General features: G+C 43.6%; 1 protein-coding gene across 5 annotated transcripts in view; it reads right to left on the reverse strand.

The window, feature by feature from the left end:
• Nucleotides 1-26061, reverse strand: part of LOC141273829 (uncharacterized) — a 208341-nt gene that overhangs the window by 85225 nt on the left and 97055 nt on the right. For 2 of the 5 annotated variants that reach the window (XM_073686226.1, XM_073686227.1), the window contains 5 exons: nucleotides 17020-17202; nucleotides 15606-15678; nucleotides 14811-14905; nucleotides 9529-9637; nucleotides 3-251 (listed from right to left, as the gene is read on the reverse strand). In XM_073686226.1, coding sequence (XP_073542327.1) covers nucleotides 3-251; nucleotides 9529-9637; nucleotides 14811-14905; nucleotides 15606-15678; nucleotides 17020-17202 — 709 coding nt within the window. Of the gene's footprint in view, nucleotides 1-2; nucleotides 252-9528; nucleotides 9638-14810; nucleotides 14906-15605; nucleotides 15679-17019; nucleotides 17203-25365; nucleotides 25529-26061 lie in introns of all 5 variants that reach the window. The other 3 variants (XM_073686230.1, XM_073686229.1, XM_073686228.1) reach the window with 3 other exon arrangements.

Genomic DNA, 26061 nt, shown 5'->3' on the forward strand with positions numbered 1-26061 from the left:
ACCATTTAGCACTCTCTGATGAATAGACAAGGGTTTGGTTCTGCCACGACCTGCACTACCGGAGATGCCAGTGTTCGGTAAATGTGGCTCCCGTTTATAGAGATAGGGTGATAGAGATGCATCATGGGCTGTGTGTGGAATACCGGTATCTTCTCCTATGGAAACTTGGGTAATTTCATCATTTTCTATTTTGTACTTAGTAGTTAAAGAAAACTGTTCTTTTGAGGTATTCGTGCTGTTCTTTGCATCTCCTGAGGAAAAATATACACAAATATATGGACTTTTAACAAAGACTGAATTTTATTCTGTAATGCACTGGAACTCTTCAATATTCCAATGCGTTATGGGGAAGCGGTCACCAGGTTTTTCCTACCCCATCTGAGAGCAGCATGATGTAGGGGCAGAGACCATGATTCCAGCAATGTGTCCCTTACTGGGCTGCTTGATGCAGTTTTGGTAAAATCACAGCTTTATCTGCTGCAGATCTAGCAGTTCTCTGAATGCTGAGCTCTGTGTAGCACCGCCCACACCACTGATTGGCAGCTGAACACTGTGCATAAGCAGAAAGCAGCCAATCAGTGGTGGGGGCGGGGTTATACAGAGCTCATGAATATAGAGGACTACATGGTAGCAGGTTTACTAGTCCTCTAGTGATAATCTCCTGCTGATAAAACATTGACTATCAAAACTACAGCAAGCAGACCAGTAAGTGACACATTGCTGGAATCAGGATCTCTGTCTCTACTTTATGCTGATCACAGATTAGCCGGCAAAAACTTGGTGATAGATTCCCTTTAAAGCATTAAAGCAAGTCAGTGTAAAATTACAGCAGGGTAGGGATAGTAGCCACAAGGCCTTTGTCAGGGAGCATAATACAATAGCAAGCCATTAGCTCCCCTTGATTGCTTTGTTTCTGTGTGTGTACTGCTGACAATGTAACAGTTTGGCCCTAAGCAGTTATGACCAGTTTGCTGTATTGTACTGGACTATCACGAGACATGAAGGAATGTATGGACATTTCAATACTACAAATTCATTCAAAAAGATGTATACAGATAAAGGTGATGAAACTAAACAATAACAAATTAACTTTGCACCAACATTTTGCAGAGCCTCTATTTATTAATTGAAGTTGCTCATCCTTTTTAAAATACTAAGACATTTTGTTTCAGTTTTTTGTAGCTGGAATGTGTAGTATCACCAAGCCTAGATCTAAAGAGCTCTCCGTGGTGTTCCTATAGGTAGTTATAGATCACTGAGGGTATGGAAATGGATTTAAACAGAATCTGTTGCTAGGATTTCACTTCCTAAACTATTTAAATTTGGAAGTAGTTTTTTCAAAGACAAGTCCAGAAAATCATTCACATGGTCAGTCCATTCCTCCATTACTGAGAAATCAGGGTTTTATTTGATATGCAAATGAGACTGAAGAACTATTTGTAGATCTGAAGCTTCTGTCACTCCAGCTCTATTACCAGCCCAGCTCTATCTTCTTCTGCTTGACTGGATGCTTCCTTGACTAAAATCACACAGCTTATAGCCTGTCAGTCAAGCAATAGACGGAGTTGGGTGGGGAATAGAGCTGGTGTGACAAAGGTGTCAGATCTGCAAATAGCTCTTCAGCCTCATTACAAATATCAATTCAAACGCTGATTTCTTAATTATGGAAGACATGACTGTCTAGATAAAGGAATTACTGAACTTCTAGGCCTAGGCCCCCTCCTCTTCTCTCTATACACTGCCCCTATTGGACAAACAATCAGCAGATTTGGGTTCCAGTATCATCTCTATGCTGACGACACCCAATTATACAACTCTTCCCCTGACATCACCCCTACCCTAATACAAAATACCAAGGATTGTCTGTCTGCTGTCTCTAGCATCATGTCCTCCCTCTATCTTAAACTGAATCTCTCCAAAACTGAACTTCTTGTGTTTCCCTCCTCTACTAACCCAACTGTACCTAACATCGAAATTACCTTGGAGGGTTCAACCATAACTCTCAAGCAGCACGCCCGCTGCCTTGGGGTCATATTCGACACTAACCCTTCCTTTACTCCCTATATCCGATCACTCACTCGCTCTTGTCACCTGCATCTTATAAACATCTCCAGAATCCGATCTTTTCTCACTTTTGAAACTGCTAAAACTCTTACTGTCGCTCTTATTCACTCTCGTCTGGACTACTGCAACTCTCTTCTGATCGGTCTCCCTCTTACCAAAATCTCCCCTCTCCAATCTGTCCTGAATGCGGCAGCCAGGGTCGTATTTCTGTCCAGCCGCTTCACCGATGCCTCCACTTTGTGCCAGTCATTACACTGGTTACCCATTCGCTACAGGGTCCAATATAAACTCATTGCTCTCACCCACAAAGCTCTCCACAGTTCTGCACCACCTTATATCTCCTCTCTAATCTGTCTATTGCCCTATACGTGCCCTCCGTTCCACAAATGACCTAAGACTAACATCCCCCATAATCCGAACCTCGCACCTCCGTCTCCAAGACTTCTCTCGTGCTGCGCCAGTTCTCTGGAATGCTCTACCCCAGACGATCCGATTGATGCTAGCCCCGATGTCTTCAAGCGTGCTTTAAAAAACCATCTCTTTAAACAAGCCTACCACCTCAACTACCCAGTAAACTAACTTTCCCCTGTTCCCTCCTAAATATTATTCAGAATCTGCTCCCTACTGTTCATCAGTTTCTACACTCTCCATGCACACGATAACTGCACTCGGTAATTGAGTATTGCACTTGAACATACAGGCTGATGACCGGATCATACAGCTTTATTTGATAATCCCGACTTATTATAATTGCCAGACCTGAAATAACAAGCACTTTCCACCTATTGTCCCCCCCCATTTCCTTGTAGAATGTAAGCTTGCGAGCAGGGACCTCACTCCTAATGTAACTGTTTAAACTGTCTCACCTTGTATTGAATTTATTGTTTGTACATGTCCCCGCTTAATTGTAAAGTGAAGCGGAATATGTTGGTGCTATATACAGTGGTGGCCAAAAGTATTGGCACCCCTGAAATTCTGTCAGATAATACTCAGTTTCTTCCTGAAAATGATTGCAATCACAAACTCTTTGGTATTATTCTCTTCATTAATTTTCTTGCAAGGAAAAAAACATAAAAGAGAATGAAGCAAAAATCAAATCATTGATCATTTCACACAAAACTCCAAAAAAGGGCCGGACAAAAGTATTGGCACCCTCAGCCTAATACTTGGTTGCACAACCATTAGCCAAAATAACTGTGAACAACCGCTTCCGGTAACCATCAATGAGTTTCTTACAATGCTCTGCTGGAATTGTAGACCATTCTTCTTTGGCAAACTGCTCCAGGTCCCTGATATTTGAAGGGTGCCTTCTCCAAACTGCCATTTTGAGATCTCTCCACAGGTGTTCTATGGGATTCAGGTCTGGACTCATTGCTGGCCACCTTAGAAGTCTCCAGTGCTTTCTCTCAAACCATTTTATAGTGCTTTTGGAAGTGTGTTTTGGGTCATTGTCCAGCTGGAAGACCCATGACCTCTGAGGGAGACCCAGCTTTCTCACACTGGGCCCTACATTATGCTGTAAAATTTGTTGGTAGTCTTCAGACTTCATAATGCCATGCACATGGTCAAGCAGTCCAGTGCCAGAGGCAGCAAAGCAACCCCAAAACATCAGGGAACCTCCGCCATGTTTGACTGTAGGGACCGTATTCTTTTCTTTGAATGCCTCTTTTTTTCCCTGTACACTCTATGTTGATGCTTTTTCCCAAAAAGCTCTACTTTTGTCTCATCTGACCAGAGAACATTCTTCCAAAACGTTTTAGGCTTTCTCAGGTAAGTTTTGGCAAACTCCAGCCTGGCTTTTTTATGTCTCGGGGTAAGAAGTGGGGTCTTCCTGGGTATCCTACCATACAGTCCCTTTTCATTCAGACGCCGACGGATAGTACGGGTTGACACTGTTGTACCCTCGGACTGCAGGGCAGCTTGAACTTGTTTGGATGTTAGTCGAGATTCTTTATCCACCATCCGCACAATCTTGCGTTGAAATTTCTCGTCAATTTTTCTTTTCCGTCCACATCTAGGGAGGTTAGCCACAGTGCCATGGGCTTTAAACTTCTGGATGACAGTGCGCACGGAAGACACAGGAACATTCAGGTCTTTGGAGAAGGACTTGTAGCCTTGAGATTGCTCATGCTTCCGCACAATTTGGTTTCTCAAGTTCTCAGACAGTTCTTTGGTCTTCTTTCTTTTCTCCATGATCAATGTGGTACACACAAGGACACAGGACAGAGGTTGAGTCAACTTTAATCCATGTTAACTGGCTGCAAGTGTGATTTAGTTATTGCCAACACCTGTTAGGTGCCACAGGTAAGTTACAGGTGATGTTAATTACACGAATTAGAGAAGCATCACAAGATTTTTCAAAGGGTGTTAATACTTTTGTCCACCCCCTTTTTTAGGTTTGGTGTGGAATTATATCCAATTTGGCTGTAGGACAATTCTTTTTGTGTTTTTTCATTGAAGACAAATTAAATGAAGATAATAATACCAAAGAATTTGTGATTGCAATCATTTTCAGGAAGAAACTGAGTATTATCTGACAGAATTGCAGGGGTGCCAATACTTTTGGCCACCACTGTAAATAAAAATTATTATTATTATAACTTGTTTTTGAAAGCGCTACATGCACATATAACTACAGGTGCTTCTCATAAAATTAGAATATCATCAAAAAGTTAATTGATTTCAGTTCTTCAATACAAAAAGTGATACTCACATACAGTTATATGAAAAAGTTTGGGCACCCCTATTAATCTTAAGCTTAATGTTTTATAAAAATTGGTGTTTTTGCAACAGCTATTTCAGTTTGATATATGTAATAACTGTTGGACACAGTAATGTTTCGGCCTTGAAATGAGGTTTATTGTACTAACAGAAAATGTGCAATCTGCATTCAAACAAAATTTGACAGGTGCATAAGTATGGGCACCCTTATCATTTTCTTGTTTTAAATACTCCTACCTACTTTTTACTGACTTACTAAAGCACTTTTTTTGGTTTTGTAACCTCATTGAGCTTTGAACTTCAGAGCCAGGTGTATGTAATCATGAGAAAAGCTACTTAAAGTGGCCACTTGCAAGTTGTTCTCCTGTTTGAATCTCCTCTGAAGAGTGGCATCATGGGCTCTTCAAAACAACTGTCAAATGATCTGAAAACAAAGATTATTCAACATAGTTGTTCAGGGGAAGGATACAAAAAGCTGTCTCAGAGATTTAACCTGTCAGTTTCCACTGTGAGGAACATAGTAAGGAAATGGAAGAACACAGGGACAGTTCTTGTTAAGGCCAGAAGTGGCAGGCCAAGAAAATCATCAGAAAGGCAGAGAAGAAGAATGTTGAGATCAGTCAAGGACAATCCTCAGACCACCTCCAGAGAGCTGCAGCATCAACTTGCTGCAGATGGTGTCACTGTGCATCGGTCAACTACACAAAGCACTTTGCACAAGGAGAAGCTGTATAGGAGAGTGATGCGAAAGAAGCCGTTTCTGCAAGCACGCCACAAACAGAGTCGGCTGAGGTATGCAAAAGCACATTTGGAGAAGCCAATTTCTTTTTGGAAGAAGGTCCTGTGGACTGATGAAACCAAGATTGAGTTGTTTGGTCATACAAAAAGGCGTTATGCATGGTGGCAAAAAACACAGCATTCCAAGAAAAACACTTGCTACCCACAGTAAAATTTGGTGGAGGTTCCATCATGCTTTGGGGCTGTGTGGCCAATGCCGGCACCGGGAATCTTGTTAAAGTTGAGGGACGCATGGATTCCACTCAGTATCAGCAGATTCTTGACAATAATGTTCAAGAATCAGTGACAAAGTTGAAGTTACGCAGGGGATGGATCTTTCAGCAAGACAATGATCCAAAACACCGCTCCAAATCTACTCAGGCATTCATGCAGAGGAACAATTACAATGTTCTGGAATGGCCATCCCAGTCCCCTGACCTGAATATCATTGAACATCTGTGGGATCATTTGAAGAGGGCTGTCCATGCTCGGCAACCATCAAACTGAACTGAACTGGAATTGTTCTGTAAAGAGGAATGGTCAAAAAATACCTTCATCCAGGATCCAGGAAATCATTAAAAGCTACAGGAAGCGACTAGAGGCTGTTATTTTTGCAAAAGGAGGATTTACTAAATATTAATGTCACTTTTCTGGTGAGGTGCCCATACTTATGCACCTGTCAAATTTTGTTTGAATGCAGATTGCACATTTTCTGTTAGTACAATAAACCTCATTTCAAGGCAGAAACATTACTGTGTCCAACAGTTATTACATATATCAAACTGAAATAGCTGTTGCAAAAACGCCAATTTTTATAAAACAATAAGCTTAAGATTAATAGGGGTGCCCAAACTTTTTCATATAACTGTATTATATAGAGTCATTACAAACAGAGTGATCTATTTCAAGTGTTTATTTCTGTTAATGTTGATGATTATTTCTTACAGCCAATGAAAACACAAAAGTCATTATCTCAGTAAATTAGAATAATTAACAAAAAACACCTGCAAAGGCTTCCTACGCGTTTAAAAAGGTCCCTTAGGCTGTTTCAGTAGGGTCCACAATCATGGGGAAGACTGCTGACTTGACAGATGTCCAGAAGGAAGTCATTGACACACTCTACAAGGAGGGTAAGTCACAAAAGGTCATTGCTAAAGAAGCTGGCTGTTCTCAGAGTGCTGTATCCAAGCATATTAATGGAAAGTTGAGTGGAAAGAAAAAGTGTGGCAGAAAAAGGTGCACAAGCAACCGGGATAGAAGCAGCCTTGAAAGGATTGTTAAGAAAAGGTCATTCAAAAATTTGGGGGAGATTGACAAAGAATGGATTGCTGCTGGAGTCATTGCTTCAAGAGCCACCACACACAGACGTATCCAGGACATGGGCTACAAGTGTCGCATTACTTGTGTCAGACCACTCATGACATATAGACAACACCAGAAGCGTCTTACCTGGGCCAAAGAGAAAAAGACCTGGAATGTTACTCAGTGGTCAAAGGTGTTGTTTTCAGATGAAAGTAAATTTTGCATTTCATTTGGAAATCAAGGTCCCAGAGTCTGGAGGAAGAGTGGAGAGGCCACAATCCAAGCTGCTGGAGGTCTAGTGTGAGGTTTCCATAATCAGTGATGGTTTGGGGAGCCATGTCATCTGCTGGTGTAGGTCCACTGTGTTTTATCAAGACCAAAGTCAGCGCAGCCGTCTACCAGGAAATTTTAGAGCACTTCATGCTTCTCTCTGCCGACAAGCTTTTTGGAGATGGAAATGTCATTCTCCAGCAGGACTTGGCACCTGTACACACTGCCAAAAGTACCAATACCTGGTTACAAACAACAGTATCACTGTGCTTGATTGTCAGCAAACTCGCCTGATCTTAACCCCATAGAGAATCTATGGGATATTGTCAAGAGGAAGGTGAGAGACCCCAGACCCAACAATGCAGACGATCTGAAGGCTGCTATCAAAGCAACCTGGGCTTCCATAACACCTCAGCAGTGCCACAGGCTGATCGCCTCCATGCCACACCGCATTGATGTAGTAATTGATGCAAAAGGAGCCCCGACCAAGTATTGAGGGCATTTACTGAACATACATTTCAGTAGGCCAACATTTCGGATTTTAAAATAATTCTTCAAGCTGTTGTTATAAAATATTCTAATTTACTGAGACAATGAGTTTTGTGTTTTCATTGGCTGTAAGTAGTGTTGAGCGAGTATGTTCTATTAACCCTTTCGCCTAGTATGCTCCGAGTATTTATAGCTGCTCGGTGATATGGTTGAATCGCTCCCGTGTGCATGATTTGCAACTGTTTGACAGTTTTATTACATGTGAGGAATGTCTATTTCTTAAACATTCCTCACATGTAATAAAGCTGTCAAACAGTCGCAAATCATGCACACGGGAGCGATTTAACCATATCACCGAGCAGCTATAAATACTCGGAGCTCGGCCCGAGCATACTCAGACAGAACATACTCGATCAACACTAGCTGTAAGCCATAATCATCAACATTAACAGAAATAAACACTTGAAATAGATCACTCTGTTTGTAATGACTCTATATAATATATGAATATCACTTTTTGTATTGAAGAACTGAAATAAATTAACTTTTTGATGATATTCTAATTTTATGAGAAGCACCTGTAGTTTGGGAAGTGAAATCCAGCTGACAGGTTCCCTCTGAAGCTACTGCCAGGCAACTAGACACCTATCCGTGTACTCCAGACTGACGAGAGAACATTTCTTGTAGTGGCAAAAAGAGGCTGAAATGGAAAACCAAGTGCAATAAATTTATGGCGGGGGTATCAACAGAACTCATTGAGAACTATGGGGTGAGCGCATTGCCAATGCTTCTTTGGGACGTGACAATCACATGATTGCTGGGTGTTTGCCGGTATAGCAGAGCTGCTGAGTCCTAATACACCCTGATCAGCTATGCCAGTAACTGTTTACCCTGTAACTGGGGCTCCAATGGATACCCCAGTTACAGTGGAAGAAGTGAACCAAAAAAATTTTTTTTTTTTCCCTTCAGAATAGTTTTGCAACCTATGGATGAAAAATTATGTAAAATATATAAATGTGTGTAACTATACATGCATACACACGAAAAAAGAACCCACACATATTAGGAATCTACTACACTCATTGTAATAACCTGGATAATTCATTCAACAGGTTATTTGATTTGAATCATGAACAGTAAAACAATATATAAAAAAAGGAAAGAAAAATTATATAAATTACACAGTAATTTAGGTCTACCTCAAAATTTTTTAAAAAACCTTACAATTTTTTCTTCATAAAACAAAGCCTCATACAAGCCACATAAATAAAAAAGTAAGAGAGCAAAACGGAAAAAAAAAAAGAAAATTGGCCGACCATTAAGGTCTATTCACTTTTGATCATTAAGGGGTTAAAAGGTACACACATGTGAATGAATTAAGTGTATTTTACTGAATCACATTCATCAAGACTAGCAAGCCTTGTTAAAAAGCAAGACTTATAAATAAGTAAACCTTGAATCACTACCACTGTGCTCTGGCTAGATGAGTTAAAGACAGAGCTACAGATCGGAATATATATATATCACCATTATAAAAATTGCTAGAAATTTTTCATTGTACAGAATGATGATTGAGATAACACCAATGTGTCAGATAGTTGCAACTGATAAAAAAAGGACTTTGCAATGTGTCAATGACCCTAAACATGCCACTAAACTAATGAAGTAAAGACTGGAAAAGAAGAAATGGAAGAGTCGTGAATGGCCAATCCTACAATCTAAATTTCACCAAGTTGGAATCACATCACTTTTACATTTATACCCTTTAAACAAAGACGAAATATGCTTATGTCCCCTACTGACATGGTAGGAGGAACATTGAAGTCAGGGGAGGATGTAGACAGCTTTGTGATACAGCAGAAGATGTAGAAACTGTACTGTTATGTGGTGGAGTCTCATACTCACCCGCACTCCTATCTGTAGCACTCTCCTCATTTGTACAAATGTGATCACCACTAATATACTCCTCATCTTCATCTACAACTTCCACTTTAATATTGAGCAGGTTTTCATCCTGAGTAATAATAACAATAAGTAACATTGTCACACTTGATACATTTTTCGAGAAACACTATTAGGACAGAAGATCTGCACAGGTATTTGAAGATCACACAGTTCAGGATGTGGCAAGACGACTCGCTCGGCTCTCACGGAGGCAGACTCAGGACACACGTTCTCAGGTTACCTTCCTGCTGGTTTATTATATGGCATAAACTCATGCAGGGTTCCACAGGAAAAATAAACAAGACCCCTCTGGGTTAAAAGGGAAAACAAAACAAAATATAGCTCAGTCCATAGGTGAGCGGTTTCTGCACAGGCAAAGTCCTTGTAAAAAGCTCTGCAGATTCCACAACACTGTCTGGAGACTTCACTCTCCAGACCACACTCCAGAGAAAAGAAAAAGGGACTGAGCTTTTACACATTGAACCGCACATCCTTTAACAGAGTAAACCCACCAGTATATAACATGCTGGCAGAAATAAAGTAGGTCTTAGTTCACACAGAAGAGCATCCTGAGTGACACATACCTCCCCTCACATATAAAACCAGTGACACTGTCACATATTCCCCCCCTCTGCCCAAAGCCAGGGGTTTGGGCACCTTCTGACACCAGGCAGGGAAACCTAGAGAGGGCATCTGCATTCCCATGTAACTTTCCGGGCCTATGCTCCACATGAAAGTTAAAATCTGGGAGCCCTAGGAACCATCTAGTTACCCTGGCATTTTTACCCCTCTTCTCCCTTAACCATCTCAACGAGGCATGATCTGATACGAATTTAAACTTCCGGCCTAGTAGGTAATATTTCAGTGTATCCACGGCCCATTTTATGGCTAAACACTCTTTCTCTACTATGGCGTAGACCTTCTCGCAGGAGGACAGCTTTCGGCTCAGATAGAGAATGGGATGTTCTTCCCCATTTATCTCTTGAGATAGTACAGCCCCCTAGACCAACCTCTGAAGCGTCCGTCTGGACCACAAATTCTTTCTTAAAGTCTGGCACGACCAGGACCGGCTGCTTGCACAGTGTTAGCTTCAACTGTTGAAAGGCGGACTCCGTTTCTTCCGTCCATTTCACCATGGTTGATTTGGTGCCTTTTAGAAGATCCGTTAGTGGCACGGCCATCATGGCGAAATTTGGGATAAACCACTAGATAATATCCCACCATTCCCAGGAACGCTCTCCCATGCTTCTTGAAGAGCGGTTGCGGACAGGTTTGAATTGCCTCCACTTTATTGATTTGCCGCTTTATTTCGCCTCTCCCAACGACATAGCCCAAGTACGTGGCCTCCTCTTTTCAGATGGCACACTTTCTCGGATTTATGGTAAATCACGCCTTCCTTAGAGCCTCCAGAACAGCGTGTAGTTTAGGTAGGTGACTAGCCCAGTCTGGGCAAAAGACCACAATGTCGTCAAGGTAGGCTGCAGTATACTTCTTATGTGGGGCTAGGATCCTATCCATAGCCCTCTGGCAAGTGGCTGGGGCCCCCTGTAGTCCAAATGGCATCCGCTTGTATTGAAAACATCCATCAGGTGTTGAGAAAGCCGTCTTCTCCTTGGCCGTCTGGGACATGGGGATCTGCCAGTAGCCTTTCGTCAGGTCAAGAGTGATGATGTACCTCGCTGGTCCAAGCCTATCGATGAGTTCGTCGACGCGGGGCATCAAGTACGCGTCACACTTGGATACCTCATTCAGCCGGCGGTAGTCATTACAAAACCTCCATTCTCCATTGGGTTTCAGCACGAGGACGATTGGGCTCGACCACACACTCTTTGACACCTCTATTACTACGAGGTCTAACATCCTCTTCACCTCAGCCGAGATCACCTCCCGGCGTGCTTCCGGAATGGCTTCAGATTCACTCGTACGTGTGGCTCTGTTAGCACATCATTCTCTACCACATGAGTATGCCCTGGCAACTCTAAGAACAACTCCCGATTCCGCTTTAGAAATTCTCGACACTGTTGCTTCTGGGCCAGTGATAGAGTCTCTGCAATAGTGACCTCCTCCACCTTGCCTTCTGGTGCAGCTCCCAGGCAAGGAGTTTCCACAGGTTCCCGGTCCCGCCAAGGCTTGAGCAAATTCACATGATATATTTGATACGGCTTTCTTCGGCCAGGCTAGTGGACTTTATAATTCACCTCGCTGACTTTCTCCACCACCTCGTACGGACCTTGCTATTTGGCGAGAAACTTGCTCTCGACGGTAGGGTTTAGCACCAAAACACGGTCCCCGGGCAGGAACTATCTTAGTCTCGCCGACCGGTTATATACACTCGCCTGGGCTTCCTGGGCCTGGAGGAGATGTTCCTTCATGATGAGCATAACCTTTGACATTCTCTCCTGTAACTGGGCGTCATGTTCGATGATACTCCGGTGTGGCATGACTTCAGCCTCCCAAGTTTTCTTGGCGATGTCTAGATCTCTTGGATGCCTCCCATATAGGAGCTCAAACGGAGACAAGCTAGCGGAGGCTTGAGGAACTTCTCTGACCGAGAAAAGGAGAAATGGGAGCAGGTAGTCCCAGTCTCGCCCATCCTTTTTAACGACCTTCCTGAGCATCGTCTTTAAGGTCTTGTTGAAGCGTTCCACTAGGCCGTCCGTCTGTGGATGATAAACCGAGGTCCGAATCTGAGTTATCTGAAGCTCCTTCATCACCTTGCTCATGAAGGGGGTTCCTTGGTCTGTCAGAATCTCTTTTGGCAGACCTGTTCGAGCAAAAATATGGACCAGCTCTCGGGCTATACTTTTACTGGACGAGTTCCTTAGGGGAACGCTTTGGGGTACCGGGTCGCATAGTCAATGACAACCAGGATATATTGGTGGCCCCAAGCTGATTTAACTAAGGGGCCCACGAGGTCCATGGCAATCCTCTCAAAGGGAACCTCTATCACAGGTAGTGGGACTAAAGGGCTACGGAAGTGGGAAGAGGGAGCGGTTATTTGGCAGGTGGGGCAGGACCTACAATAGTTTTGAACTTCTCGGAAACACCCTGGCCAATAAAACCTTCTCAGTATCCTCTCCTGAGTTTTCTCGACCCCTAGGTGTCCCCCCAGAACATGTGAATGGGCCATATCTAGTACCCTCTGTCTGTATGGCCCCAGCACTAACAGCTGTTCCACTATCTCACCGCCCCTTAGTTTGGCCACCAGATATAGGAACTCCCCCTGAACTGCAAAGTGGGGGAATCTGGTGTCAGCCCCCGGCTCTTGGCTAACCCCATTACATACAGTAACCTGGTCGAACGCCCCCTTTAAGGTCAGGTCTCGAACTTGAGCAGTCCCAAAGTTCTCTCCAGACATATCTAACTCAGGGAGGTCGGCCTCCTCGGTCACCGTCTCAACCTCGTCACCGACAAGGACGCACAGTGGGAACTCCACCACCTGAGACTTCATTGGGGGTTCTTCTCCAAGGACCTGGCTTTTCTCCACGCTACTTAGTCCAGTTCCCTTCCCCCACAAGTCCCAAAATAATGAAAAATCACAGCCCAATATGACGGGGTGTATCAGGTCAGATAGACATAATAGGAGACCCGCCTGCCTAGGCTGCAGTCCATGGGCTCAGGGGATATTTGACACCAGGCGGCTACGTGTCCAGGGTTGTGACACGGCCAACAGAATATATCTTTACCAACAGTCCTAACGGCACCTTCAGTGGGAGTAGGATGTCCCCCAGTTGTGGCTCTAGACCCCTTCCATGCTGAACCCGCCCCCTTTTGGGTATCCCAGTACGGAGAAATGACTGCATCTGGTTTCCCGAAGGATCTCTTAACTACCTGGTACCTCTCTACCAGGCCGATGAAGTCATCTGCGCTCTGGGGATTACCCTGGGCAACCCAGCTCTGTACTGGCTTGGGAAGGGAATGCATGAATCTGTCAATCACCACCCGCTCAACCATCTGGGCTGGAGTGGAGGACTCCGGTTGTAGCCACTTCTGAACAGGATGCAGTAGGTCAAACATCTGTGAGTGATCGGCTTTATCGCTAGCATAAGCCCAGTGATGAACTTGTTGGGCTCTCACCGCCATATTTACTCCCAGGCGTGCTGAGATCTCTGTCTTTAGCTTGGGATACTCCTGAGCATCTTGCAGCGCCAAGTCGAAATATGCTTTCTGGGGTTCACCCGATAAATATGGTGCCAAAACTTCGGCTCACTGTCCTGGTGTCCTGGTGGACGTCTCTCCCGATCACCCACCCTCTCAAAAACAGTCAGAAATGCTTCTACATCATCCCCAGGGATCATCTTCGGCATGGCTCGCCTTACCACCTTCCTGACGTGAGAATCATCAGTCGACCCTGGAGGTGGGGCGTCTGCCAGAAGCTGTATCTGTGGTTGCGCCTCCAGCTGGTGCTGCTGCTGTGACTTTTGCTGCAACTGGATTTGTTGAAGCAACAGTTTGGTCGTCTGCTGGGCCTGCTGCATGTTCTGCTGGGCCTGCTGTATGCTCTGCCGGGCTTGCTGCATGCTATGCTGGCTTTGGACCAGGTGCTTAATGAGCTCCTCTATGCCGCTGGACTTCTCTGGCTGGCTGCCGGCCTTCACCCAGGACATCCACCAGTCTCTGTGGCAGGTACACGTGTTCCTGGAATCCTGCACGCACTCTCACACCAACTGTGGCAAGACGACTCGCTCGCCTCTCCCAGAGGCAGACTCAGGACACACATTCTCAGGTTACCTTCCTGCTGGTTTATTATATGGCATAAACTCATGCAGGGTTCCACAGGAATAATAAATAAGACCCTCTGGGTTAAACGGGAAAACAAAACAAAATATAGCTCAGTCCATAGGTGAGCGGGTTCCGCCCGCTCTGGGTAGCACAAACTGCACAGGCAAAGTCCTTGTAACAAGCTCTGCAGATTCCACAACACTGTCGTCTAGTGACTTCACTCTCCAGACCACACTCCAGAGAAAAAAAAAAAAGGGACTGAGCTATTACACATTGCTCAGCCACACCTTGAGGGGAGGTAGGGGGAATGGCGTCCCACCCTCTTTGCCATTCCCATAAAATCGTACACCCTTTAACAGAGTAAACCCACCAGCATACAACATGATGCCAGAAATAAAGTAGGTCTTAGTTCACGCAGGAGAGCATCCTGAGTGACACATACCTCCCCTCACATATAAAACCAGTGACACTGTCACAAGGTGCACTTCAATATTTCGCCATTTAACCTCAGCACTACTAACCTGATGTTCCTGAGAATTGTCATTTTCCTGTTCAAAACTCTGGGATCCTAGAGGGCTGGAACATCTCTCTGGTGTATTTCTGCTACTGGGACGATCTATGGGAAACGCACACATGCAAACACACAGTATGAGCACACTCAGTCTGTAATGATTGTGTAGAGGTGCCTAGGTGACCCCGGAAAATGCTCATCACCTCTTAAGGTCCATTTACACTGGCCGATAACCTTTCAAATCCTAATGCCAGCTACTCATCGTTCATGACAATTGTGTAATGTGAATGGATCAACTGAACGATTTGTCTAAAAACACTTGTTTATTGTGCATAAAATTGTTTGGGTGAGCGAAAAAAAATTGTCGTTCAATTTCTGAAAATTGTGTAATGTAAATGGAGATTGTTCGCTTGTTCAATGATTTGACTGACAAAAAGGAGGAGAGAAAATTAAAGTCCTAAATAGGGTTGGCCGTGTTCCAAGACAACAGTATTAGTTAAAGGGCCTCTGTCAACACAGAATGACTGTTCAAACCAAGTACAAGGCGCTCGGGGCATCACGGTGCGGCCAATCATTTATATACACCTTCCACCTGCTTGTTTTTCCTATATCTCCGCCCTTCTCTGGCTCTATGAAACCAGAGCTGTCAATCAAAAAAAGATAGGGTTGGAGATTGTAGGAAAAAAAGCAGGTGGGAAGGTGAATTTGTAGCGAACAAATGCTCTGACATTATTTGTTCGTTGTGAGTTACGATTGCATCTTTCACCATTTAATAGATTATTTGCTCGTGTAATCAAACTCTTACCCTGTGATTTCACAGACTGCTGATTCTCAGTCATGTCCTTGTATTGATTTTTGTCTTCTAAATATTTCCATTCCTGAGAAAATAGATAAGACTGTGACATCCTAAAAGACAACATACAGGGTACAATCAGCTGAAGCCATCTATTTGGTGGGATTGGACGATGCTCTGATGTCTCTGGGGGCTTCCAGACTCTTTTCTAACAGATAATGAGGTAGAGAAGGATCGGGAAGCTTAAAATGAAGCGTCCACTCCTTTTGTTCACCAGCTAGATGGGCTGCTGCCAGAGACGTATGGTAGTGGCCCACTCCACTCTGCCCACAGAGAACACATAAGCGCTCAGCCGAGCGTTCGTTTGTATGGGGAAACAGCAACAAGACCACGGCTATCTAGGATGTATGGGCCATTTATAGGGAATGTGTCATTAGAAAGTGACCTATTGTTTATATCACGACTTGCAATTTACACACTGACAACTAGGCCTAATATAAGATTTGTACTTAAAAATGAGTGAATATATTCAAAAGGATTTAAAATTATACTCTAATTTTACAAAAATCAGCATTCACCAAAACATGAATTTATTTTTATTTTTTAAATTCACTTCTGCGCTAAGGTGGCAAAATGGGCAATTTCATAAACCGTAAAGGGCTGTCAAACGGTTACAAAAGTTAAAAAAAACCCTATGTATTCACCTCATCGATTTCTCTGTATGAATTTCAGCGTTAATGTAAGTGATCAGAAGAGGAACTTGGGTGGGTGACTGTGAAGAGCAGAAGGTCCATAGAGATGCGTGGTGAGGGAAATATATTGATATCTTCTTTTCTTTTGTTTTTTCACTTTACAACTATTATTCTCTGTAGTCTGGAGAGACCCCAGAGCATATTAAGGAACATGAAATTCACAGAGACTAAACCCTCTGGAAATTGAATTTCCCAGGAATATTTGTGCGAACAGGCAAACTGATCTCTACATTCATTAGTTCTGTTTAGCAGCCACAAGGGTAGAAGCAGCAATAGACGGCTCCCACCCTACTAACATCTAACAAGTATTCTCTGGGCATGCTCTGATCTGGGCATAGGTCATTGTGCAGGAAGAGAGAGGAGGTGAGCTGTACAATTGTGGTGTACTCTGTACAGAGGAGTTGCCTTTCACTGTAACCTTGCCTGTGATAATAAGATTGCTGCAAAGTCTTCTATACAGCGCAGGAAATGTGAGTCTAGTATAAGGAACAGTGTGAAAAGTGCAAGATTTCTGATATTTTATCAAAAAAAAACAAACATTTAATACATTTACCCTAAAAACAGATTTAAACAAGAAGCCATTTCTGATGAAACCTTGTAGAAACCTGAGAATGATAAAATTATCATGCAGGCACCTCCCATGTGGCACTGTGTCCTGTCCCAGCAGTTCTCACCTCTCCAGTCAGAAGATGAATGATCTTGTATGTAAGCGCTAAGATTCTCTCATCATTGCTCCTCTCGTGCTTTACTGAATGGGGGAGACGCACGGTTATGCGGTTCTGGGTCTTGCTCCATCCTTCAGGACCAGGTTTGCCGAGTGAGACGCTCTGATCGGTTTTCTTCATGATTACACAGTCCTATACATGAGTACAAACAGAAAGCATCATCCAGAGGCAGCAATCCTTGTGGGTTTTTGCTGATTTGCACCAAGTTTAACCCCTTTACCCCCGAGGGTGGTTTGCACGTTAATGACTAGGCCATTTTTTACAATTCTGACCACTGTCATTTCATGAGGTAATTACTCTGGAACGCTTCAACGGATCCCCCTGATTCTGAGATTGTTTTTTCGTGACATATTGTACTTCATGATAGTGGTAAAATTACTTCGATATCTCTTGCGTTTATTTGTGAAATAAATGGAAATTTGGAGAAAAGTTTGAAAATTTTGCAATTTTCAAAATGTGATTTTTTATGCCCTTAAATCAGAGAGATATGTCACACAAAATAGTTAATAAATAACATTTCCCACATGTCTACTTTACATCAGCACAATTTTGGAACCAACATTTTTTTTTTGTTAGGAATTTATAAGGGTTAAAAGTTGACCAGCGATTTCTCATTTTTCAAACAAAATTTGCAAAACCATTTTTTTAGGGACCACATCACATTTGAAGTCACTTTGAGAGGTCTTTATGACAGAAAATACCCAAAAGTGACACCATTCTAAAAACTGCACCCCTCAAGGTGCTCAAAACCACAGTCAAGAACTTTATTAACCCTTCAGGTGCTTCACAGGAATTTTTGGAATGTGGAAGAAAAAAATGAACATTTAACTTTTTTCACAAAAATGTTACTTTAGACCCAATATTTATTATTTTCGCAAGGGTAACAAGAAAAAATGGACCCCAAAATTTGTTGTGCAATTTCCCCTGGACATGCAGATACCCCATATGTGGGGAAAAACCACTGTTTGGGCGCACGGCAGGGCTCGGAAGGGAAGGAGCGCCATTTGACTTTTTGATTGTAAAATTTGCTTGAATAATTAGCGGACGCCATGTTGCGTTTGGAGAGCCCCTGATGTGCCTAAACAGTGAAAAACCCCCACAAGTGACCCCATTTTGGAAACTAGACCCCCCAAGGCACCTATCTAGATGCATAGTGAGAACTTGGAACCCCTAGGTGCTTCACAAATTGATTCGTAAAAATGAAAAAGTATTTTTTTTCCACTTTTTCATTTTTACAAATCAATTTTTGAAGCACCTGAGGGTTCCAAGTGCTCACTATGCATCTAGATAGGTGCCTTGGGGGGTCTAGTTTCCAAAATGGGGTCACTTGTAGGGGAGCTCCACTGTTTAGGCATATCAGGGGCTCTCCAAACGCAACATGGTGTCTGCTAACAAATTGAATGGAAAATCGGCTCAAAGTGCCTAAACAGTGGAGCTCCCCCACAAGTGACCCCATTTTGGAAACTATACCCCTCAAGGATTTTATTAAGGGGTATAGCGAACATTTTGAACCCAGAGGTATGACAGAATTTGATAACATTAGGTCATCATATTGAATAAGTTGTCATTACTCTTGAGCGCAAGTGCTCGCTACTTGAGTTTGCATCGGGTACTCAGGTATGCACCATGTATCACGGGTGCTCAAGTGAAATGCTCGAGTCCCCGCCCGCATGTTTCACGGTTATTAAACACCCCCAAAAAAACATGCGGGGATCGCTCGTGCATGGCAGGCAATCCCCGCGAGGTTTATTTGGCCGCGAAGCATATGGGGCGGAGACTCGAGCACCCGCGATACTCAGTGCATACCCGAGCACCCGATGCAAACTCAAGTAGCGAGCACTTGCGCTCAAGACTAGTCGCCATATCGTCATCTTTTTGTTTTTTTTTTTACATTGGAAAAAAAAAAACAACCTCAACCCTAACATTAGCACAACCCCAACCCCAGCCTTAGCGTTTATTTTTTACGCCGTTCCTCATGCGGTATAAGTGATGAGATTACTTTATTCTTCGGGTCGGTGAGATTACAGCGATACCAGAATCATATCGGGTTTTTATGATTGACAGCTGTCACACACTAAAAGACACATATTTTGTAAAATCTAGTTTTTGCATCGCCATATTTTGGCAGACAGAGTCATGTGACGGCTTGTTTTTTGCGGGATGAGTTGACGTTGTTATTGGTGACATTTTCAGGCACGTGACATTTTTTGATCGCTTTCTATTCCTATTTTTGGGAGGCAGAATAAACAAAAACCAACAATTCAGGAATTGTGTTTTTTTACATTTTTTTATTCTGCTCCGGGTGTGGTAAAATTGATAAGGCAGCTTTATTTTTCAGGTCAGTACGTTTACAGCGGTACCACATTTATATAGTTTTTCTATGTTTTGGCGCTTTTACACAGTAAAAGCTATTTTATAGAAAAAAATATTTTTTTGCATCGCTTTATTCTGAGAGCTCTAACTTTTTGATTTTTCGGATGATGGAGCTGTATGGCGGCTTGTTTTTTGCGGGATGAGATGACGTTTTCAGCGGTACCATTTTTATTTATATTCGTCTTTTTGATCGCATGTTATTCCATTTTTTGTTTGGCAGTATGATGATAAAGCATTGTTTTTTGCTTTGTTTTTTTTTATTTTTTTTTTACCGTGTTTACTGAAGGGGTTAACTAGTGGAACAGTTTTCTAGGTCAGGTCGTTACGGACGCGGCGATACCAAATATGTGTACTTTTATTGTTTGTTTGTTGTTTTTCATAATAATATTTATTGATGGGTACATTATATTTTTATTTTTAGTGGATTATTTTTTAATTTTTTTTTAAATATTTTTACAAATTATTATTATTTTTTTTTCACTTTCTGACAGTTTTTTTACTTTTTTACTTTGTCCCACTATGGGACTTTCACTTTTTTTATTCTGATCGCCTGCATGACAGAGGAATGCAGCACCATCCCTGTGCCATGCAGGCTGTCAGCGCTGGACAGGGAGAAGATTGTTTGGAGATGCACTGCGCATGTCCAAACAATCTTCCTGCTGTCTGGTGACCCGGATGTTGTCATGACGACATCGGGTCGTCATGACAACACCCGAGAAGACGCGGCAGACAGCGCTGGAAGCCGGAAGAGGAGGTGAGTATCGGCGATCACCTCCCCTTGCCTCCGCAATGCTGCGATCGACTTTGATCGCAGCATTGCGGGGGTTAATGTCCTGGGAGCGGTGCAGGACCACTCCCTGCGCATAGTATCGGGTGTCAGCTGTGACAATCAGCTGACACCCGGCGGTGATCGCGCCCGCACAGCCTGTGTGCGCGCGCGCGATCGCCATGACGTACTAATACGGGTCAGGCTCTTAAAGCCCAGGACACAGACGCGTATTAGTAAGTCATGGGCTTTAAAGGGGTTAATAGAAAAAGCAATGTCATGACATTCCGAAAACTCCTGTCCCTAAATACTGAGAATAGCATGAAAACTGATTTTCTGGTTCAACACATAGGTTTCGCACCTTACACTATAATGGTCAACCAACGAGAGCCTAAGGCCATGTTCACACTATCAGTATTTGGTCAGTATTTTACCTCAGTATTTATAAGACAAAACCAGGAGTGGGCGAAAAATACAAAAGTGGTGACGTATTTCTATTATACTTTTCCTCTAATTGTTCCTCACCTGGTTTTGGCTTACAAATACTGAGGTAAAATGCCCCAATCTGCTTGTCCATTTGTCCGCAGGATTGTGCTCCGTAAACTACATACACTGTCAGGTGGGTGACATTACACTGTTTAATATGATACCTTGGTTGATGAAATCCATCCTGTGGTTCTTGTGTAATCTTTACTTTCAGTTTGGAGATGATATGCTCGTGCTCCCGGGCGGCCTGTAGGAGGCGCTCTATCTGGTGCTCTGCTTACATATTCATCTGTATGCTCTTATGACAGCTCACTGTGCCTTCACTGATCTGCCTCCTATTTTACCTAGCCCTGCACTACTAGATGCATTATGTAAAATAGGAGGCATGTCAGTGAAGGCACAGTGAGCTGCCATAAGAGCATACAGATGAATATGTAAGCAGAGCACCAGATAGAGCTCCCCCTACAGGCCGCCTAGGAGAATACGCATATCATTATCTCCAAACTGAGAGCAAAGATTACACAAGAACCACAGGACAGATTTCATCATCCAAAGTATCATCAGTGTAATGTCACCCATCTGACATGTAGTGTAGTGTAGTGTATGTAGTTTACTGAGCACAATCCTGCTGACAGGTGCACTTTAAGGCTGTGTTCACATGTTGTGGAAAATTTTTGCTGCGGATTGGGTTACAAATACGCAAACCCATTAAATTGTATTGCACTGTCAATTTTTACAACATGCCTCAATCGGCCTGTCCACTAAAAGAGAGCATAAGGCTCACATGTTGCAGAAAGTTTTGCTGTGGCAACGAACCGCAAACCCATTTATTTGTATTGTACCGTAAATTGCTATGGACTGGCCTGTGCAGAATCTGCATGACAAATCCGAGAAGTGTGAACTTGCTAATATAGGGGACTTGGGCTCTATAAAAAAAATCATACCAGCAGTATACATTTTAGTGGATGAGAAAACAACCCTCATTTCACATGCAAATGAGGGAGCTTAGACCTATGCTTGGCCAAGTGCACTGGTTCACCCCCTCAATTTGTATTCTGACAACTGTCCCTGTTCCTGATTGACAGAGTGTCACGGGTGTGTCAGTTGGTTGCAGGAGATATCTTCGTTTGGCATTACAGACAACTTCTTAGAAGCTGTATCTCTAGGACCCAGTGGCTACCTTCCTCTGGCTAATTACACCCTGGCCTGGGTGTATAAATACCTGCTGTGTGCCAGAGGGAGGCCCCAGCGATATTCATTACTCCTTGTGAAGGCTTGAGCAAGAGAAGTACTTTTTCTTCTATGGTGCTAGAAGAAGTTTGCGCATTTGTCTGGAGTCGCCTAAAGCTAAGCGATTTTCCCATGTTTGTCCCCCCTTGTTGTCTTTAGTGTTCAGTGGAGATCGACTAGTGCTCATTCTCTCCCTTCCCTAGCCTGAGCCTAATGCCAGGGAAAGACAGGGCGAGGTGAGCGTGTGGCGATTGGTGAAGAACCAATATAGGGACGTTAGTGGAAACACGGTGACACTAGATCAGCCTAGGAGGTCTCCACTCCCCCCTTTCCCTAGAGTCTGGGCTCCCTCTTCCCTTTGTGTTGCACTAAGTTTTTGCGTGACATTATTGCCGGCCAAGCACATTTTGAAAAGGAAAAAAACAAAACAAAAAAAACCTGACACATTGTTTTTTTTTTTCTCTGTGCGTTTTTGGGTGTGGGCCTTTTTTTTCCCCTTTCTCCTCGGTATGGGTTCAGTTGCAGAGCTCGCAGAGCAGTTCTGCTGTCTGTCTCTGGAAGTGAATGACCTAAGCTGTGCTGTTCAGCAGCAGCATCAGTGGCTACACATCGCCAATGTGGGGGTCTCAGCAGGTAGGCCTGTCCAGCCTGAACCCAAGGTTTGCCTCCCGGACAGGTTTTCAGGAGGTAGGGACAAGTTTTTTGTTTTTAAGGAGGCCTGTAAACTGTATTTTAAACTTCGTCCTTACTCGTCCAGAAATGAGGAGCAAAGGGTTGGAATTGTGATCTCTCGACTGCAGGGAGATCCTCAGTCATGGGCGTTTTCTTTACCGCAGGACTTGGTTTGTCTCCAGTCTGTGGAGGGTTTTTTTGGGACTCTGGCCCTCATCTATGATGACTATGACCTAGTCGCCTTGGCTGAGTCTAGACTACGCCACCTTCAGCAGGGGAATTGGTCAGTGAAGACCTATGGTTCGGAATTCCGTAGATGGGCAACGGATTCCAAATGGAATGACTCAGCATTTAGAAGTCAATTTTATGAGGGGCTTACTGAAAGGTTGTTAGATGCCTTGGCAGTATATGAAACCCCTCAGTCCTTGGAGGCTGCCATGTCGTTGGAAAAATAATAGCAAGGTGGGCAGTCTATATATGCCCCCCCACTCCCTGACCCCATCCAGCTTTTACAATAACTGGTAATTTCCTGGATTCTGACAACCTGTACAAGACAATCACATGATGAGATCGTTTCATTACCTTTCTATTTGATTGCTATATTGATTACTTGTGTTTGTGTCTTTTGGACGCTTCCCTCTCTTTTGACAGGGGCTACACCTATGAGGATTCATGGGCTATTTATTTATTGTACAATGTCTGTCTATATGTTGTTTTGATCCCTTTTAACTATATCCCAATAAAAGTTATACTTTAACATACATTCTATCGGCTGATAATGCCATGTCGTTGGCCATATGTCTTGATAGACTTCTTCGGGATAGATGGGCGAGACCACCTTCTCTGGGGCATTCTTGTCGGGGTTGTGTACCTCTACAGGGAGAGAGGTCTGGGGGTGAACCAGTACTGGCAGAGGTGGATGAACCCATGCAGTCAGGGGGTGTCTCTGCGTCATACATATCCCAGGAGATTCTCAAGAAAAAAGGCGTATGTTTTTTTTTTGTGGGAAAAAAGGGACATTTTGTTGGGACCTGTCCTTCAATTTCTAAACAAAAGGAGACTCGATTAACTCTTGGTAGTCTGGAGTTGGATAAACAAGGGGTGCATTTGTTGCCAACCTGCAGTTCCCGCTTTGTCCTGACAGCAGAGGTGGTGCTAGAGAGCAAAACTGAGAAAATTTCTGTGTTTGTTGACAGTGGAGCCGGGGTCAGTATGGATGATACTCAGTTTGTGAAAACTCATGGTCTTGCTTGCTGTACTTTGGCTGAACCTATTTCCATCTTCCCCATCGACTCGGCGCCACTTGCACAAAAAGCATTTACTCAGATTGTACATAATGTAAAACTGAGGGTGGGGTCAGTTCATTGTGAAATAATCTCTTACTATGTCCTGGACAATCTTCCCACACCTATTGTGTTAGGTATTCATTGGCTTGTTAAACATAATCCATTGGTGGATTGGCAAACCGGGAAGATTATTGAATGGGGAGATTACTGTCATGAGAACTGTTTAGATATTTCCCTTGCTACTGTCTCTACGGAAATATTACCTGCTTTTCTGTCTGGTTATAAGTACGTTTTTTTTTCTGAGAGGGGGTATCAAGATTCGCCTCCTCATCGTGCATATGACTGTCCTATCAACCTGACCCCCGGTGCTAAACTACCGTTGTAAAGACTGTATAATCTTTCTGGCCCTGAGAGACAAGCCATGAAGGATTTCATTGCAGAAAGTCTGGAGAAGGGACATATCAGACCCTCATCTTCGCCTGTGGCGGCATGGTTCTTTTTTGTGAAAAAAAAAGATCGTGGTCTATGTCGCTGTTTAAATTTCCGGGAATTAAATCAAATTACCATCCGAGATCCATACCCTCTTCCTCCGATTCCTGATTTGTTCAGCCAGGTTTTAGGGTCTAAGGTATTCTCCAAGTTGGATTTAAGAGGAGCCTACAATTTGGTTAGAATCAGAGAAGGGGAAGAATGGAAAACAGCGTTCAATACCCCGGAAGGACATTTTGAGAGTCTGGTTATGCCTTTTGGTTTGACTAATGCACCTGCGGTATTCTAGCATTTCATAAATGATATTTTCCATCATTTGGTGGGGAGGTTTGTGGTCGTCTATCTGTACGATATTTTGGTTTACTCACCTGATTTTGAGACACATCGGGGGCATGTTAAGCAGGTGCTCCAGATACTAAGGGATAACAAACTTTATGCCAAACTGGAAAAATGTGTTTTCACTGTTCAGGAGGTGCAGTTTTTGGGGTACTTGTTGTCATCTTCGGGTTTTCAGATGGATCCAGAGAAGATCTGTGCAGTCCTTGATTGGGAACATCCCGAGAACCTGAAGGCTCTACAACGTTTTCTGGGCTTTACAAATTTTTACCGGAAATTCATCCAAAATTACTCTGCAATTGTGAAACCCCTTACTGACATGACTAAGAAAGGGTCCGATTTTTCCAAATGGTCGGATGCCTCCCTCCAGGCTTTTTCTTCCTTAAAGAATCATTTTTCCACTGCACCTATACTCAGTCAACCCAATGTTACCCTACCCAACCCTTTATTGTGGAGGTTGATGCGTCGGATGTCAGGGTTGGGGTCGTGTTGTCTCAGGGTCCGTCCCCTGGTAAATTGCATCCATGCGCCTTCTTTTCTAAAAAATTGTCTTCAGCTGACAGAAATTATGAGGTGGGTAATAGGGAACTTTTTGCGATCAAATTGGCGTTCAAAGAATGGGGCATTGATTAAAGACGGATTTTGGTAAGACCTTACCTGTAAAATCCTTTTCAGCGAAGGAAGGAAGGGAGACACAGATCCATTACTAGTGGGTAGGCGGAGCCCCACAGGATAGTTCACCTCAGATTTATAAAAAGTGACGACCGGCCCCTCCAGCTTAGGCTCCTCCTACTCCCATGTTCCTCAGTCCGTACACAAGCTAAGGAAGAGCAGACAACACCAGCGGAACAACACAACCCCTTCTGAAAACTCAGAAATGCGAGAGAACAGGTTATGCATATAACAGAAAGAACACACAGTTCCAGGCACTACTCACTAGACCTGACAACTGCGATGAGCTGGCAATGCTGGAACAGAGCCCTAGCGCACCGACCCCAGTCCCGATGACCGCCATCAGAGAGGAGTCGCGTCGCATCTGGAAAACAATAATGCACTTCTGCCCTGGGAGGGTGCTGTGTCTCCCTTCCTTCCTTCGCTGAAAAGGATTTTACAGGTAAGGTCTTACCAAAATCCGTCTTTCAGCAGCAGAAGGGAAGGAAGGGAGACACAGATCCATTACTAGTGGGACGTCCCAAAGCAGTCCAGAACTCAAGGGTGGGAAACAGTGGCAGAATTGCCAACCCCCCAACAACTTAGGCAAGCGCGCAACAAGCGCCAAAACCAGATAAAGATATAACCTAAACCACCGCTGCCTGCAGGCCCTGCGTCCCAAGGCCGCATCGGCGGAAGCAC

The sequence above is a fragment of the Phyllobates terribilis genome, unplaced genomic scaffold, assembly GCF_046119375.1.
Source record: "Phyllobates terribilis strain yellow unplaced genomic scaffold, ASM4611937v1 Scaffold_5__5_contigs__length_657084704, whole genome shotgun sequence".
Classification (NCBI taxonomy): domain Eukaryota; kingdom Metazoa; phylum Chordata; class Amphibia; order Anura; family Dendrobatidae; genus Phyllobates; species Phyllobates terribilis.